This window comes from Schistocerca gregaria, chromosome 2 (genome assembly GCF_023897955.1).
Source record: "Schistocerca gregaria isolate iqSchGreg1 chromosome 2, iqSchGreg1.2, whole genome shotgun sequence".
Taxonomy (NCBI): Eukaryota; Metazoa; Arthropoda; class Insecta; order Orthoptera; family Acrididae; genus Schistocerca; species Schistocerca gregaria.
The window spans coordinates 880534183-880553760 of record NC_064921.1 but is presented as its reverse complement, the minus strand read 5'-3'; the positions used below and the strand labels follow the sequence as shown (position 1 = coordinate 880553760).

The 19578-nt window shown below is 38.6% G+C and overlaps 2 protein-coding genes across 3 annotated transcripts in view; one reads left to right on the top strand and one right to left on the bottom strand.

The window, feature by feature from the left end:
• Window positions 1-2559, bottom strand: part of LOC126335293 (ATP-dependent DNA/RNA helicase DHX36-like) — a 200124-nt gene extending 197565 nt beyond the window's left edge. Inside the window, exon 1 of one of the 2 annotated variants that reach the window (XM_049998385.1) lies at window positions 2351-2559. In XM_049998385.1, the coding sequence (XP_049854342.1) occupies window positions 2351-2423 (73 nt within the window). In that variant the 5' untranslated portion in view covers window positions 2424-2559. The remainder of the gene's footprint in view (window positions 1-2350) is intronic. The other variant, XM_049998386.1, reaches the window with a different exon arrangement.
• A 314-nt stretch (window positions 2560-2873) lies between these two features.
• Window positions 2874-19131, top strand: LOC126335292 (60S ribosomal protein L37a). The gene is made up of 3 exons (XM_049998384.1): window positions 2874-2973; window positions 3257-3385; window positions 18947-19131. The coding sequence occupies exons 1-3, from the start codon at window positions 2971-2973 to the stop codon at window positions 19091-19093; spliced, it is 279 nt and encodes a 92-aa protein (XP_049854341.1). The 5' UTR covers window positions 2874-2970; the 3' UTR covers window positions 19094-19131.
• Window positions 19132-19578: the final 447 nt, after the last annotated feature.

The window sequence follows — 19578 nt, the reverse complement described above, 5'->3', positions numbered from 1 at the left end:
GTTGCCACGACAGGCAAGAATACCTCAGGCCTATTCTAACCCCCGGGCCTGCAGGGGGGAGTGGATGCTGTCATCAAGGCTAAGAGTGGGCAGACACCATAATGAATTCCAACATCATCAATTAATGGTGCCACGAACTTTTAAGCCATTTCGAGCCAGGTGTCTTGGTACTTTTGATCACATAGTATACGTTAAGGAAAAGTAAACCTATGTTTATAGTATCCTATATGCAGACTTGCAGAAAGATTTTGATGTTGTTGACAGAAATCCTCTCTTTGAAATTCTGAAGATAGCAGGAGTACAACACAGGCAGCAAAATGCTATTTACAACTTATACAGAAACCATACAGAAGTTATAAGAGTGAAGGGGCATGAAGGGATAGAAGTGGTTGAGAAGGGAGTGAGACATTGCTGTAGTCTATCCCTTGCTGCGTCACAAGTAACTACATGCATAGATTTGGGGAATTCTTGTAAATTTTGCACAGCTATCGCTGGAAGGTACTAATTGAGGGAGTGATTGGCACACTGGATGACAGGTGTGGGCAATGTTGATATTTTGCAAATGATTCTGTGAGGCAGGTTTACAACACCATTCACAGATGAGAAGGCACAATCTGGAGAGCACAGTATACAAATGAGAAGTAATCAGGGCAGCAGAGGGCACTGACACACTGTGAAGATCCCACACGCTGCAGTTACAACAGCAGCTAGTAACCTGCATGAAGGGGCTGGAGCAGGCTGAGGAAAGCTGACGTAATTATCAAACAGCTCTCCACTTCTCTGCTCCAGAGCAAACACATCAGAGGTGGAGGAAAGACACACAAGCAAGTCTGGAGGCTCAAAGCAAACAGTCGTGTTACCATTTTGTCCGCATCTAAAACTGGAGAGGATAACTATTGTTTGAGTTGCTGGTCAACCATGACCACCTTTTAGTGAAGGATATTGGCCGACAGCCAGCCTGCTGTAGCTACCTCCAAGCCCCGCTGCACACAAGCATCATTGCTCTGGTGGGGCACATCGCACCTTGGAGCTACATTGGTGCGAGGACTGAGAGGGCCAATAGCCTCTGCCCTGTGGGTGGTATCATCTGGTGGACTGCAAGTTGCTGTAGAAAGGGGTGGGGCCGGGGTCCGAACTTGCGGCCTCCTGAGTGCAGAGCTGTCAGCGGCACTGAACAAGCTGCCAGAGCTGGTAAGGCTCACTACAAAGACAGCGGTTGTCTGCTTCCCTTCATACGCAGAGTCCACGAGTCACCCTTGAGGGATCAGTAAGCCATGTTCTGCGCCAAGGGCACAGTTAATGCACGCAGCGGACATTTAGCCTTGGTGTGAGTGGATTGCTTCATCCACAAGGGTGGGCAACTGGCACTGATCCTGCAAACTCTGGCATTGGAACAATGTATGGCGCCATCGCCAAGTTCAGCAGAAGGCCCGCTGTGAACCTTAGATGGAATAAAATCAATGACACACTTGCCTGTATTACTCTACTTTGGCGTGAGTTATCCCTTTCTCCCAAACCGATGTTGCAGTAGTTATTCAGAAATGAAGATGCGCTAACACAGGGTAGAGTATCATGGACAACTCCATGCATGGTTTTATTGTTAGTTGGCAAAGCCATCAAATGTGACAATAAAAATATCTGGATGTGGGGACAGACTGATCTGTAGCTTTGCCTGAGGTCTATGTTAGCTTGGAAGGTGAGGCTTTGGTTGAGAGTAGGAGAAGCAAAGGAATCTGACACTAACAAAAAACTGGCTGCAGTTACAGAATGATCTGTAGATCAGCCCGTTTGAAAAAAAAATTAACATCACGTAATAGTCGCCATATAGTTTACGGCGTTTGCCGCTTGTTTCCAATGTCACCAGTCAAAGCTGAAGACTCGTACTGAGCATTCCTCTACATCCGACAGAAGAACCAAGAGCACTTGACAAGCTGCCCAACGCCACTCTGGACGAAACGTTGGGCAGGTTACAGTGAAATGGATCACTACTACACTACCCTAAAACTGACCAGCAGATAGAAATTTATTTTGCCTCTCAACCAAGTACATGCAGTATTCTGAAATTCTACTTCACTTACTTGCCATCACAAAGTTTCCCAATTTTCCTCTAAGCAGCTGAGTACAATGCAAAGTTTTAAAATTACCGTAATTGCAACTTTATTGCATAGAACCCCTTGATACCGTTGCCACAAAATACTTGATAATGTGCCAAGTATAAAGCAAACTGACGGATTTTTTTACATACAAATATCACGATTAAACATGACTCATATTTTATCGAAAAACACTTGACATCAACTATTTACGAAGATAGGAGTTTAGAAACGAAAACTTAGTAACAGTGTCTTACCGCTTTCCTGTCTGTTATGGTCCCCTGTTCGAAACCACTTTGGGCCTCCCCCACGTCTATTTCGGCGATACATATGTTTATCAATCAAGAAACATTACACAAAATTCACAACACACAAAATGTATCCTATGTTTGGCACTCTCAAATACTATACTATTGATACTGGGTGGTTGTCTGCATCTTCAAAGATGCTTACAAGTGACAACAAACGAGATCCGCTATTCTGCTCAACGGCAGCTAACATAGTAATAAAATAATTATAACGATACTTTTAAAACTCTGAAATATAAAAAGAGCTAGAACGTACAAATTCACACAAATTCCATTACCTTTCAGTAATCCTATAAATTAAATTCTTTTTTGTGCTAAATAAAATATAATTATTTAACCTATTATAAAACATAGTACTCATTTTACACTTTGATTACAAACTTCATTAATATTACTGTCACTGCAACGTAGAAATAATCTCGTAAATGGTTTTTTTTTTTTTTTTACTGCGAAGTAGTTTCACATATGAACTTTGATAATACGCGTCTTCATACAAACTCTTTGATTTTCTGGAACGAATCCCATAACCTTTCTGTTTCCGGTGTTGGAAGCGTGATCATACAAGCGAAATGGTAGGGATTTTATTTTTTAATATCCTTTTCATCCTTCTGCAGTATCAAATTATGTTTTTTGTACAGAATTAGTTTTATTACCTCCAATAAGAGCGCACGTTAATTGTTGTTTATTTTGAAGACATCTCTTTTGCTCTGAAGTTGGAAAAGTGAATTTACCCAAAAATTGTGCAGTGGAAATCATCTTCATGTCAAGATTTTTTTTCTAAAGGAATTAAGTGTTTGTGCAAACCTAAGGGCGCTAAACTCTCACAGTTTTAATAACCGTAATAATACATTTCAGGCTAAGCGCACGAAGAAGGTTGGAATCACCGGGAAATACGGTACCAGATATGGTGCCTCACTTAGGAAGATGGTTAAGAAGATGGAAATTACGCAGCATTCCAAATACACTTGCACCTTTTGTGGAAAGGTAAGATGAAACATGTTGAGCTTTTTACCATAAACCCACCCATACACAGATTGATGAAATAGACTCCAGTTGACTATGTTGAAGCAGTAGGTTATATACCTACTCGTTTCGCTAAATTGGAAAGACAGGCAAGGTGCAATGGCTTGCACTGTAGTTCAGTGCCTCGCTTAACAACATAATTCCATTAATCTTGTCATTTTGTTGTTTGTGGTCTGGTTGTGGTTTTCGATCTGAAGACTGGTTTGCTGCAACTCTCCATGCTCCTAGCCTGCGCAAGTCTCATCTCTTGAGTGACTGCTGCAATCTACATCCTTCTGAACCTGCTTGTGGTATTCATCTGTTTCCGTGATATTTTTTTACACCCCCCCCCCCCCCCCACACACACACTTTTTTCCTTCCAGTTCTAAATTGCTTATCCTTTGATGGGTAATTTGCAAGAATGTTTGCCTATCAAAGCCGGTTCTCCAAATGGTAGATATTGAATATGTGATTCTGAATTGATCATGGGAGTTATGAGCAGTATTTACTGAGGTACATTGACTTAAATATTTGTAACTATAAAGGAAATGACTTAAGTCACTTGTCACCACAGTCCCAAGGTCAATTTACAATCGTATGTCTGATATCTATTGTTTGGAGCCCGTATCTTCGACTGGCAGATATTCTTGCAAATTACCTTTGATGTCTCAGAATGTTCTATGCAATCTAATCCCTTCTTATAGTCAGGTTGTGCTACAAATTTCTTCTCTCCCAAATTCTTCTCAGTACTTCATTAATGTAACTGTCCAATCTGCAGACTTCTCGTGTAACACCACATTTCAAATTCTTGTACTCTCCTCTTGTTTAAACTGTTTATTGCCCATTTTCACTTCCATGCAAATACTTTCAAATAAGATTTCCTGGCTCTAAAATTTATTTTTGATGTTAACAAATTTCTCTTCTTCGGAAATGCTTTCCTTGCCATTGCCTCTCTACTTCGGCCATCATCAGTCATGTTGTTGCTCAAATAGCTAAACCCATGATTTTTCATCGTTTTATATCCTTTTAAGACGCTGTCCATTCCATTCAACTGCTCTTCCAAGCCTTTGCTGCCCCTGTCATAAGAGAATATTGCTAGAAACATAGGTTTGCCTTTCCTTAACTTCTCTCTTTATGATAAGTCATAGGATCAGTATTTCCTCAGGTGTTCCTACATTTCACTGGAATCCATACTTATCTTCCCCAAAGTCGGATTCTACCAGTTTTCCATGCTTTTGTAACAAATTTGTCTTAGTATTTTGTAACCTTTATTTTTTAATCCAGGTTCCAAATCACCTAGATTTTGTACCTTTGTGTAGTTTCTTCAGTTTTAATCTACAGTCAACCAATAAATTGTGGCCAGAGTTCACATCTTCCCCTGGAAATATCTTATAATTTAAAATCTGCTTTCTAAATGTCGTACCATCATATCTGAAACCTCCTGGTGTCTCCAGGTCTCTTCTGTGTATACAACCTGTTTTATAATTCTTAAATCAAGTGTTAGTGATGATTAAATTATGCTCTGTGCAAAATTCTGCCAGGCAACTTCCATTCCTTCCCCTGAGTTCATATTCACCTACTTTTCCTATTTGTCCTTTCCTGTTATTGAATGCGTGTCCCAGTCTTCTCCCATAACCATCTGAAAAATTTCTTTTATTTCATCATACACTTCTTCAATCACTTCGTTTGCAGAGTTGGTTGGCATATAAGTGTCTACTACATTGTTGGGTGTGGGCTTCATGTCTGTCTTGCCTGCAGTAAGGCATTCACTATGTTGTTCACAGTAGCTTATCCACATTCATATTAAATTTTCTCATGCATTACCCGTATTTGACTTTATATTTATAACCCTGCATTCACCTGACCAGAAGCGCTGCTCCTCCTGCCATCAAACTTAACTAATTATCACTATATCTAATCTAGCCATTTCCCTTTTTCAATTTTCTAATTACCCACCCGGTTAAAGGGTCCTACGTTCTACACTGTTGTGTAGAATTCCAGTTTTGTTCCTCCTGATAAATCTTCCTCAGCAGTCCGAATGAGGGACTGTTTTACATCTGGAATATTTCGTGGCTTGGTTCTAAAAGAGCCAATGTCAAGAATCTTAGTTTGTTATAAGCTTCTTCGAGTATTTTCTGTAACTATTAACAGTGTATTTGGGGCTATATGTTACTATCAATATAGTAAATCAGCTTAACTAAAGCTTATTTTTAAATAATAAATTTCTAGAATTTTCAACTCACCAACTGTCTTAAATTATTTGACTTCAGCTCTTTGGACATCATGGTCAGGTACACTGAATAACCAGAAATTGGTAATTTTTAAGTTAAATTTTCCCTTGTACTCATTAATTAAATCATTTTATTCATTTCTCAAGAATTTAATAACTCATAGCCACTATTACATGTTCCAAAAACATTTTATCACCATAAATCATGAAAACACTGGTCTCATAATTTGGGGGGGGGGGGGGCTGTTTATTCACATTTCTTAATATCAGGCAAATAATTTGCATACGCTATGGTTGATGATGTAAAACGGGAGAGAAAAAAATCACTCGTTTCCGTCACCACCATCCTTCCCTTTTAAGATACCTGTTGATCTTTCATCTGACTGTTTATTGGCTCTCAGATGATTGAGAAACTGCATGTAGAATGACTGCTTACATTAATGTACGGAAGTAGATCCATGAAATCCTTTAATTTCTTGTGTGAAATGCATACAATGGCATCAGAAATAGGTAAACGTTTTGGCATAGAGTTTCTTCTGTTAAGATCTACCATCTTGAATGGTTCTTCTGAGGAGTAACTGTGTTAGTAGGGGAGAATTCCTGGCATACCTGAATGATACTTCATCTATTCTATCGTGTTCCAAGCAATAGGATTCCATTCTGTGTTAATTTTCTTGTGCAGATTCTGACTTCTCATCAAGTCTTTAAAGTTGTAGAAGTCCTTATGTTCCTGCTCTATTGCATTCATGGATGGCTTTCAGGGAACCATAATTTGGCATAGTCTCAAGGCATATCTACTACTTCAACAGGTGTTTCCTTTGTCTTCTGAATGGCTGTGTGAATTGAGTCAGCTTCCAAGTGAGTGTGTCCAACTTTAAGTAACTTGTGGCCTGATTTCCAATCGGCTTCAAATTCGTCCACTACTCTCAGAAACATGATGGCAATAAAAATATTTCTATTTTGCCCGACACACGATTCACTGTACATGTTTACCTCAACAGTTTCGTCAGCCAGGTTCATCAAATAATTATACAGACAAGAAGCTATTTCTTGGCCACCTCTTCCACCACTGTTTCATTCCTGATGTAGCATACTGGACAGCATTCTTTATGTCTCTTTCCATAGATGATAAAGTTGAAGGTCCAACATTGTCTTTTGTAAAATGCCACACCACAGCATAGAAAAGGAGTGGGTAGACATTTCTGTAGATCAAAGGCCAAGGTTACTACATTGGAATTCTGCTCAGCTTTTCTAAGCAGCCTGGGCTAAATCCAAATGTTGCTGCCCACTTCAGCCTTACAACATTCAGCATCATCAGTACAATTCTTGTGTAATGTGACATATTTGTCACAAATGCCTTCTGTTTGTGTAAGCTAAGATTGAAACAGGTCACAAAAACTTCGATGACGCACTTCACTTGTTGGCTTCATACCTTTGTTTGGCAAAATTTTTAATAAGAGCTGGTACATTGCTGAAATGCTCAATTCTGGGGGTAAATATTTTTTAGAAGAATGAGATTGAGAAAAATGGCTTTCGGAGGAAGGAAATATTTTAATGTGTTCCTTTATTAAATCAGTGTCGTCAGATGGAACTTTCGGATGATTAGAATGTTTACCACGTCCATCTTCGGAACGCACTCCTCCTTCAGAGCCCCATCTTTTCTCCAGTTATTCTTATCTTCTTTTGTGTTAAAGAAAATGTACGGAGGAACATATTCTGACATACTTCTATCTTACTCTGCAAAGGAGCACTGTAAAGAAAGTACTTCATGGAATATTTTCGCCTGCTTGCAGTTCCTTCAGGTTTGTTCCTTAAACGCTCCATATGTTTCTTTTCCTCAGATACATGATTAGCTATGAACTGATTTTGAGCTTCTCGGGACTCTTTGTAATGTTCTATGAACATTCTCTCTCTCTCTCTCTCTCTCTCTCTCTCTCTCTCTCTCTCTCTCTCTCTCTCTCTCTCTCTCTCTGTCATTTAGTCATTTACTTTTTCTCTGCAATTTTTCCTGTACTTGCATGATTTCAGAACTTAAGTAGGTATAATTTATAACTTTTACTTTCAACGTCACATATTCCTTTCCTGCAGTTGTCAATTCTTTCCTCCCAGAATTTTTGGTTTCGCTTTCTTTTTCTGGATGAATCCTGTGGATCAGATTTCTTCCTCCACCTTCAACTGAGTTGTATCATTGTCATGCCACTGTTGAATTAGATAAATTTCTTCAATCCTTGAAGATCTCTTAACTGTCTTTCATACAGCTGTATTCCCTCTGCCATTGCTTTCATCAGAATCTTCAAATACATCTTCATTAGAACTTGAAATTACATCTGCCAATAATGATGAACATTCCTTTTCTTCTGTACTGGTACTGAGATGACCTTAAAGAAAATAAAAATGAATTAAATGTAATAGGCAGTTAATAATATTTCAGATTGACATTAAGTAGAGATACCAGTCAATTTATGGTCTTGTGTTGAAAAATTAGGGATAAATGCTCCTGAGACCAGTTTATTTTAGTAAACTTACTCTCAAGACAAAGTGATGACTTCAGCAAAGATATTTCAGCTGCAGTTTGTTCCTCAAGCTCTTCCTTATCACCTCTGTGAAGCATGTTTGTGCCCACCAAGATTGTCTAGACTCTTCGCTAACAATGCGCCGAATGGTTAGGGGAATCGTTAAATGAACAACTCTTATTATTGTGTATTCCTACCAGATTTAAGTCCAATGTCACAGGACTGACTCCATTGTTGAAACCATCTGTCAGCAAAAAAGGCCTATGTTGGCATTGGCCCTTCTTACAACAAATGTAAAATAAGAGGGAGGGCCAGTGTCAAGATTGGCCCTTTTATGCTGACTGAAAACTTGATACAACACTTTGGGGCTTCGGTCTTAAAACCCCCAGTATCCCTCATCCTGTGTGACTTAGACATTGGCCATTTTAACATTATGAAGAGCACATGAAACTATATGGCATACACCAATAAAACCAGTTTTGACAAATATTGATATTGACCAAAGCCACATAATTCATCCAAAAGGACACCATAATTTAATTATACAGTAGAGCTGCATGCTCCCTGCCCCCCTCCTTGGGAAAAATTATGGCTTTAGTTTCCTTTTGCTTTCAGCCATTTTCATTACTGCACAGCAAGAACTATTTTACTTAATGTTGCAAGGCCAGGCCAGTCAATCAGACTATTGCTCCTGCGACAACTGAATAGGTTACTGACCTTCTTCAGGAACTGCACATTTGTCTGACCTGTCAACACACACACCCTCTGTAGTTGCACCTTCAGTATGGTTGTCAATCACTGAGGTACAAAAGCCTCCTCACCAATGGCAAGGACCATTTTTCACGGAGGGGGTCTTCATTATTAGGTTGCAAATTGAAAGGGTGATAAGGGGACACATTTCTGATGGTATGTAGAGTCACCCTTTCATCTGTGGTAGTTTGTAGTTAAACAATCTTTGGTTATTGAAAAACAGGTCAATCTATGTAATTGACTGCCTGAATCATTTGCCATGCCCAAGAAATTGATTACACAAAGCATTACTTTGCTGTCACCCTTATGCCACCAGAGATAGTGCAGATATAATACTGGATTCTGATTTAGGCATTCAGATTTAAGATTTCTATGGCTTACATTTACGTTCATTAATTCAAAGGTCCTGCTCAGTCTCAAAACTGACATGGCTTTAAACCCTGCCATTGCTGGCATGTTTTGGTAGAAATAACAGTATTGTCACATCTTGTATTAGCATGCAAGTTGCCTGAGGATGGAACTGAGTTTTTTTTTGTTCAAGATAGGGTGTGTGTTTGGTATCATAGCAATTTTTGTCATTTGCAGTCCCTAAGCAATTGACTGTCCATTAATTTCTGGGTACTTTCACCATCATCTTAGTTTCTACTACTCTCTCACATTTTGCTATTTTTGTTCATTCATATTCTTTTTGCAAGTTGTTAGCACTATGTTAATCTGGTACTTGTCTGTTGAGGCTTGTTGTTTTCTCTCTAAAAGTTTCGGAGAAACAACATTCGTGATAAGGAAGGTTGGAGGTGAACTTGACTTGTATTGTTATTTCCCTTGAGATTCTATTTGCAATGTGTCAGTGGAAATCTTTATTCATGAGTCCGGAGAAAACCAAGAAATTAAAGGCACTTTCATTTTTGCAGTATCTCTCTGATTTTTCAGAACTGGAAAATAACTAAGCACTACTTTTGGACCATTTAACCCCAGTGGATAGATTAACAGGACCATCAAATGAAACTATATAGTTCGAGAGACCTTTTCAGCTGTCCACCATCCATGATGTTTATATGCAGACTGAAGCAACATATGTAAATTTATACCAAGGCTGGTTTTGAATCCCAGCCTTGGTACAAATTTTCATTTGTTGCTTCAGTTTTCATATATAGGCCCTACATCATAACTGGACCTTTCGATTATATAAATGAATTACTGCACCATACATATAAAAATTGTATGTCATTAATCAGGAATCAAATTACGAATACCTAGTGAGCTATAGTGCCATGTAATGGTTTGGGTAGTTGGACAGCTATTTAATTTGAAGCAACAAAGGTACTTTCTTCTATAGCTTTAAATTTTGTGGTTGCACAACTCATTTTTGCTTCAGTTGTCACACATTGCTTCTATTCTTGGTAGTGTCCCCTTCTACTTCATTGTACTTAGTCCCATTTCTTCACTGTTTCACCATTATCACCACTTGTGTACTAGTCACCACCAAAGGAATCTATTTACTGGGTATGGTCGCCATATTCAGAACTGTTTCTGCTCTTTTCCCAATTTTGATGCTTCACTGTAGGCATTACCTTATTTAGTTTATCCTTCTTTGACAGTTGCGTTGATCATCTGTTTTTTTGCTGCTGCCTCTGTCTGGTGTTCTCGTAAGGACAGTTGATTTTCCTTTCTACCTCGTATTTTCCTTACACCAATGTTAGGATGTATCCAAAGTTCCACATGTGTAATTTCTGTTTGCTGATCTTATGGTTGATGCCTAGGAGCCTCCACATTGTCATCTGCAGATTTGCTTGCATCTTCTCCCAGTGAGTCATCTGGTGTTTGTTGCTGAAGTGGTGGAAGTCTCTGTTAAATATCAGAAATGTGGGCTAGTACATGTTATAATTGGAAAGTTCAATACCACTGCCACTAAAGCATTTTTTGAAGATGTTTGAGACAGTGAATGAATGCCAAAGAATGTGCTACACTTTCAAGGCCAGCAATGTCGTACAGTATAACCCCGCTTTTACGTTCCTGGAATTAATGTTTCCCTGCAGTATACAAGATTCTTTATCATTCCTGTCAAATTTCCTATGACCACAATGTTAATTTGCACATGATTTTGCATCAACATATTTATAATTTTCCCGCAGTTTATGCATCACAAAAAAATGTTTGTCAAGAAAAAAATAATGCTGGCATGATGTTAGCCGTCCAGTAGTGTTTACAAATATTATGTGGTTGTTTCTTCACACCAGGGCACTCTACCCAGTGGATTTGAGCCGGTAAATCTGTAAAAGTTGGAACAATTTGAGCCATATCTCCCGCTGCTGCCAAGCACTACTTGGCATGATGGCTGACAGGAGTAACTAGGTCTATTCGAATAAAGATATCATGCCCATTCACAGCCATTTCCAAACTCTACCAAGCAAATGAAGTTTCATGATGTTGAAATCATCGTGACACCTTTGTCGAACCATATATAGTGTGTTTCAGTGTTTGGCCTCTTGTAGAGCTAGTTGACACCGGCATTCATTTTGCATTGCTTAAATGGTTTTAGTTTCAACACAATGCCGGTTACAAATTTTTTTCATACAGAGCAAAATGTGTTTCGAGAATTTATTTTTGTTGTCAGGTGTAGTATTTTTGTATTTTTTGTGATGTTACATGAACGATGTGAGTGATAGTTTGCATGTGTGTGGGTTTTTTTTGCATAACGGAGGAGGAGGCACTGTACCTGATAACCTCAAAAAGACATCTACAGTGCATGAGAGGCAGAATAACACATTTTCAAACACCACACAAAATACTTACATATATATATTTGCACTTGACAATGAGAAAAAATTCTGGAAACATGTTATCAAGCATGAAAAAATACATAACTAGATCAGTATTTCATTATCTAAATGAATGACAGCGGTAGGCTTTCCGAAAACATCCATTATGATGTTTGGGATTAAAAATACCTGAAGTGCATCGTTAAGCATGAAAAAATGTGACTAGTGCAGTATTTCATTAGTTAAATAATGAATGACAACTGCAGGCTTTCCAGAATTATTGATTACGACGTTTGAAATTGAGTCAAACATTTCTACTTCCCAGACATGTCAATTCCAGATAAATAAGCAGTTTTTATTATCTAATAAACATTTATTAGATAATAAAAAAAGTCCCTGATAGTCTTTTGATGCCTGTTATGTTCATATATCATACATAAACTGCAAAAAATTTAGGGGATATCTTATAAGTAACTTTTGCACCATTTTTTGAAGTCCCTTGAAAAGCGTAAAAGTGGATTTCACTGTATGTAGTAATCCTTAGGGCACTAGCAGCTGTTTGTGTGAAATTATTCATTATATTCATTAATCAGCAACTGTGGGGGGTTAAACAGCCCATGTGATTTCAAACTTTACTGGTCCAGTTAACCCCACCTTCACTTCATTGGCAATCTTGAAAATGGCAGGAAAATTACTTCCTGCACAGTTCATATTTCTTGGAGTATCATAAAGCCATACACACTTCAGCCCAAAAAAAGTGTACTATTAGTAGAGTTTGTTAGATGTGGAAAAAAATGGATTTCCCTTTTTTATTTGGAGATTGAAATTGCTTTATTGACACGTTGCTGTGGGAGGGGCAGGGGGCTGAAGAAAGAAATAAGATTGGCTGGTCGCAGACACCTACACACAGTTCATTGAAACATCAATCACAAAATAATTTTAGTTGGGGGTATATGTCTTTCTACGAATTTAACTAACATACAGCAGCCATTTAGTCATACAGTGCTGCCAACCTAAGGAAATGAATTATACGAAAAAAATAATTTTCGCTCTGTTTATTAATGTGATGATGCTTCAGTGTCTGACGATATCCCCCTCCCTCTCACTTCAGTATGGCTTTTCCATGGAATTTCATCTCGGACATTTTGTTAATGTTTCTCTAGGTAGTGAGAGTATGAATTAATGTCAAACTCTATGAGACTCTAATTATGGTGCACATTATTTGTTAAGGCTTTCGTTGCCACTCGTACATGTACTACCTGGTGGCTTAAGTGGTCTCTTACACCTTGGTGGTGGTGTGTGATCTCAGTTTGTACATCATGCTCTGCCGTATTACTGTGAGTAATGAATTTGTGTTGTGTGCTGACAGTGATATTACTCACCACTTGCCTGTTGCATATAGTAGAACCCTCTTTTTATACTTCTCAGTGGACTGACCTAAACAGTGTAAAATACAAGAAAGCATAAGATACACAAGTGAAAATGAGTCTCTCTCTCTCTCCCATGATATTGATCAAGATATGAAATTGAAACAATTAAAATTAGCTTATTTAAAAATCTTATACAACAGTTTTTGTTTCTAGCGGCAGTTAGCTCTACTCATCTCTTCAAAGCATCAATTACAAAGGCAGTGGCTGAGTGCTGATGCACACACAAATGCGTGCAAGTTTTTTCCCTCTTCGTTTCAGTCATGTCCAGTTAGTGTAAACTAATCATTATAAAATTGTGGTAAATCAACACAATATTGGTTAAAACACTAAAGTTGGCAGTCTTCATAAAAGAGAATAATAGAAACTAAATCTACAGCTTGACTCCGATGAGATATCATTCACTTCAGGAACGTCATGGGTGAGAAAGAGGGTGGAAATTGTCATGTTATGGGGCATCTTGAGGAGAAATGCTTACATCTGACATCAGGTCGTACCAACCCAAGACTGTGTGTCTAGTATGTATTAGCATATTTCACACAGAAGTAGTGATGTGGGCCATACAAATACTCAGTGGGCAATTGGCCAGGAATTTGCCCAAAGCAGTTTTAAATGCCCAAAATCTGGGCATTTAAGAAAAAAGGGAAAAAAAGTGCTACTTAAAGTTTTTACTGCTAGAATGTATAATTCACCAATTAAATTTTTTTTTACACATCCTTGCATTTCAACTTGCTGTACCAAGGAAGGACACATGTTGCTGACAGCTTCTTATTTACAATGTCCTCCTTTTTACCAGTTCTGCTCTTCTCTCTCTCTCTCTCTCTCTCTCTCTCTCTCTCTCTCTCTCTCTCTCTCAAAAACACACACACACACACACACACACACACACACACACACACGCACACACATGCACAGTGTAGAACACCTGTGTATCAGTAAACCATTATAAAAAGAAACATTGTCCATAGGTCCTCACTTCATTATCAGTGTCAAATCCCTGAATATTATTGATGATAATTATTGACAGCAAAATTACTATTTAATGTATTAAACAGCTGGCACGTGTTTCTCAGTGATTAATATATTCTTAAATATTAAACTATTTTTGGTGAAAAATGCTTCATTGTCTGATTAGTGATGCTTGAGACAGAGTATGTTTTCTATTCTGCTGCTTCCTGTATATATTTCCGTATGACTATGCTGCTGTGAAGATAAAATGAGAACACTAACACAAAAAAGATTTGACAGCAAATAATAGGTACCAAAGATGCTGGAATTGTTTGATTCCAACACTAGCAAATTCCTAGAGAATCAGCAGTTCTTGGAATCTCAGAAACTAAACATGAAACATCCTTAATTAAAATCATTATTGATAAACACTTTTCATTCTTATTTTTGCAGTTGTGTATTACAAGTAAACTACTGGCCATTAAAATTGTTACACCAAGAAGAAATGCAGATGATAAACGGGTATTCATTGGACAAATATATTATACCAGAACTGACCTGTGATTATTTTCACGCAATTTGGGTGCATAGATCCTGAGAAATCAGTACCCAGAACAACCACCTCTGGCTGTAATAACGGCCTTGATACGCCTGGGCATTGAGTCAGACAGAGCTTGGATGGCATGTACAGGTACAGCTACCCATGCAACTTCAACACAGTACCACAGTTCATCAAGAGTAGTGACTGGAATATTGTGACGAGCCAGTTGCTCTGTCACCATTGACCAGACGTTTTCAATTGGTGAGAGATCTGGAGAATGTGCTGGCCACGGCTGCAGTCGAACATTTTCTGTATCAAGAAAGGCCCGTACAGGACCTGCAACATGTGGTCGTGCATTATCCTGCTGAAATGTAGGGTTTCGCGGGGATCGAATGAAGGGTAGAGCCACGGGTCGTAACACATCTGAAATGTAACGTCCACTGTTTGAAGTGCCCCCAGAGATTCCATATTCTGCTAACAGTCATTGGATCTTGGCCAACGCTAGCAGCAATGTCGCGATACGATAAACTGCAAACGTGATAGACTACAACCTGACCTTTATGAAAGTCGGAAATGTGATGGTACGCATTTCTCCTCCTTACACGAGGCATGACGACGTTTCACCAGGCAACGCCGGTAAACTGCTGTTTGTGTATGAGCAATCGGTTGGAAACTTTCCTCATGTCAGCACGTTGTAGGTGTCACCACCGGTGCCAACCTTGTGTGAATGCTCTGAAAAGGTAATCATTTGCATATCACATCATCTTCTTCCTGTCTGTTAAATTTCGCGTTTGTAGCACATCATCTTCGTGGGGTAGCAATTTGGCCAGTAGTGTAAAATACTATTGTAAGTAAAAATACTACGTACAGCTGAGCTATTTAATATAAGCTATATTTCGGAAATTACTTTTAAACTTGAATGTTTCCTTTTTTTTTGTTGTGTGTTACCTGAAGAATTGACATCATTAACTCTCAAATAGCTTTTTCAACTTGGTTACCCAGCCACTCCAGGAACACTGTTGCAAAACACGTTTTCCAATACAAAATATCAGCTTACATTTTTTTAAGTGTTGCTTATCAATTAATCTTCAAAATGCATAAATGCCTGAGCACTTATTCTGGGGATTTGTCACAACTTATAAATACCTAGGTATCTTACAGCAGCATGCAGAAGTGATGACAATTCGTGAAAGCCCATTTCAGAGACAGCCATCTTCAAAATCTGTGTTTATTTGTATAAATGGCTGTGAAATTAGTCTGTTGTCCACATTACGCACAGATGGTTAAAGATATCACCTTAGTTCTTTCACGGCCCAATAGGGAACCTTTGTTCTTTGTTTCTCAAAATTGGGTTTTGTTTAATGCTAACTGCCAAATGATAGGTTATTGACAAAATTGAAGACTGGGTACTGAATAAGGACAGTGATCTGAAGCACTGGAAAAAGGAGAAAGCTTTACAGGTACTGTATTGGTCCTAACAGTTGCCTGGTGCTGATTGTATTGAAAGTAGATGGTCTTAAATCAAACACTAGTTGCAAGGAAAAAAGAGCTTCACTTTCAAACAGCTGTCAATCCAAATTCGACACTTTAGAGGTCTCTTCCATATGAATACATGGAAAACTTGGTTTAGAGCATGCCTCGGAGATGCCAATCAGTTGTCGGATGCTGCTGGTGACTGGATGTATTATTAATTGAAATTGCATTTTTCTTTTGTTCGTATATGATGCGTGTATATGTTTTAGTGTCTTGTCAGATACATTTTTGCACTGATCAGCCCGGCCACGTTCTTAATAGGCTATAAATCAAAGCTGTTGTAACACAACGCAATGATCAGAAGGCAGGGTCATACTAGTGTCACTGTTGTCTGATAGTGATTGTCATTAATTCAGTGACTTGGTGTAATTTTTCACCCTTTCAAACACTGTGAACCTATATATAGGCAGCTGTGACATGCCAACAGTGAATATCTGGCCGGTCATGCTAATGCTGTGTTAAATGATGAACAACATTGTGTAAAGTCTGCATTCCAAGGCTGATTTTGAGCAGGAATACGATACACATTTTGTAGAAATCTATATGAAAATAAATATCCAATATTGTGTCAGTGTCTTAGGGAACTTAAAATGTGGGAAATATTGTAAATCACAATTGTTAATGACAGGAAAGCATTGTATTGAGAGAATAAGACTTCTGTTCAGATCAAGGAAAATGAACATTTTAAAGGGTTGTTACTGTAATTCTCAAGACTTGTACATTTTCATCATACTGTATGTATGAGTTGTCTGAGACATTGAGTTATAAATAATTATCTTCTGAAACTGCACTTTCATATCTGATATCATACCCACAGCTCGTGCTAGTGTTCTCGCTTCCCGTACACGGGGTCCCGGGTTTGATTCCCGGTGGGGTCAGGGATTTTCACCTGCCTCGATGATAGGGTGTTGTGTTGTCTTCATCATTCATCCCCATTACTGTCGGAGGAAGGAAATAGCAAAGGAGTATGGGACTTTTATCATCACATCACCACCATATGAGTGGATGGTCAGTTTAGATTTTGAGTTTCACTACAGTGGTCTCACCATCTTAATGCAACTGACGTTGAAATGGCAGTTGTTTAAGCAATATACTCTTTCGTGGTGGTTTGGGTGAAACATGTAAATCAAAATAGAAGATAAATATGCAGTGTGATTGCCCTCACATAGGAAGTGGAGGTGAGCTTGGGGTATTATGATGTTGGGAAATTGAATTCATTTTTCTTTTTTATTTACTGCCTCTTTTGTGACTGTAATAATAATAGTCCTAAGACCAGAGGTGATTCACTGTGATGATATGGCTTTACTTGCAGTTGTATTTGCTAGGATTACAGGCAGTTGTGGTGCTTTCACATACTGTTTTTTTGTTTCTTATGTCATTCTTCGTTTTTCTGCGAAAGTCTGCTGTCATCTCACCATTTGTGAACTTTGTTTTGACATTGCAGGATATCTCTCTCTCTCTCTCTCTCTCTCTCTCTCTCTCTCTCTCTCTCTCTCTCTCTCTCTGTCTGTCTGTCTGTCTGTCTGTGTGTGTGTGTGTGTGTGTGTGTGTGTGTGTGTGTGTGTGTCCAATTCCTTAATATAGTTTCTCAAGCAGTACTATGTTCGGTGTGTTGAATATACCTGAGCTGCATCACAATTCGGGCAGACCAGTGGAACATTTGAAAGAAGGTATAAAGAATGTAAAAGAGCATGGAAATATGGAACCAGCCCTTCAAGTGCATTACATCTCTAACAACAAAACCACCACTCTACGATAATAGAAATACTTCTATTGTTTGCTGCCCAATTTAGCCATACTGTTTCAGAATCTTGCCTAAATATTTGTGTTTTTCTCATTAGCAATTGAAGTGCTTGCAATTATTTGGGGAACATCAATTTTTATGATTGCATTCTCGTGTCCTTCATTTTCAATTTTTGTGTAATACGGTGTTCTACTTAATGTGTCAAGGATTGGTGGATTACTCCCAATGTGGTTAAAAACTAAAAGAGTTGGGTAATGAATTCAATTTGCTGTTTGTGGCTAATTTTGTGACTATTTTTGTGGTTTGTATTCCTATTACTGTGGTTTCTTCCTGAAAGAATCCATGACTAGGAGTTGAGTGTATACAAGTAAGGCATGGGCCACTTTTTTCTGTGTTTAGATGTTTGGGGCTCTCAGGTAGCATCAGTCTGAAAACTCCTGATAAAAATTGTATGAAGCAGGTATCTTATAAATAAAAGGACATTTAATGGCTTAATGCATCACGGAAATAACTCAAAAATTGATGGGGCCCACTAGAAGGGCCACATACAGCCTCTTTACAAATTTTTCTGCATGCTGTACACAATATTGCACACAAATCAACATTCCTTGGTAATGGCTACTTCATTGCTGCAGTGCACAATAGTGTTGGGTAGCTAAGATGTTGGCAATGAGCATAAACATTATGTGGTGTCCCAAAGTGAGCTGAATGTCACCAGTCAGAAAAGAGCCACATTAAAGTGGTTGTGGTGGTGGTTGCAGTGGTGATCAGACATGCTGCAAACCTGAAGATCTGTTTTAGATTAGCATTGTTACATCGCTCCATCTGAGTGTGTTCCTCTTCCCACTTATATCCATTCACATATGTAAATAAAGTGATCATTTTGTGTTCTTTCTTGCTTAGTTTTTAGTGAAGTCTACATAAGTTACTGCTATCCTTTACTGTCCCCACATAAGTAACTTTCAATCTTGCTCTTGCCAAGGAATATTGCATACAATTGTTCCCATTCGATGAATTGCTGGCTGTTCCCATATTCAAAAGCCAATTAATTGCATCATTGTGTGATGTTGGGATTAAGAGCTTAAAATTTTATTTCAGGATGCAATGAAGAGGAGTTGTGTTGGTATCTGGTCGTGCAAGCGTTGCAAGAGGACAGTGGCTGGTGGAGCGTGGGTGTACAGCACAACAGCTGCAGCTACAGTGAGGTCTGCGGTCCGACGTCTCCGTGAAACTAAGGAGCAGTGAATGTATTAATAAAGGACTCAATAAAAACTTGTTATTTATTACTGTGTTCAAATAAATCTGCTCGCCCTCCAGACGCTGAAAGTTCCTACTTACTTAGACGCTTCAGTAAGCTGTAGGAAAGACATTTTTACTTCTCAAAAGTGTAAGTTTGAAGTCCAGTATCTGGAACTGACTATGTTCTGATTTCCCTGTACACAGATAATGGCAATTGTGATATTCAGTATCTGGAAAGAGTGTGGTGATTTGATATATTTAATATGCTGAAATGTATAGCTGACAAGAGCTGGCCTAAATTCATGGCAACATTTTTCTAGTGACTTGAACCTCCCCTCACAAGGCACACTGCGCTAGCTTCTGCATTCCTGTCACACGCAATGTTCCCAGCATCGGACAGTACACTAACCATTGTGGTGTGCACTGCATCAATTCTATACTTTCCTGAAAGACACTTTTTGTGAACCACAAATTGTCAGCTTGCAAGCCAT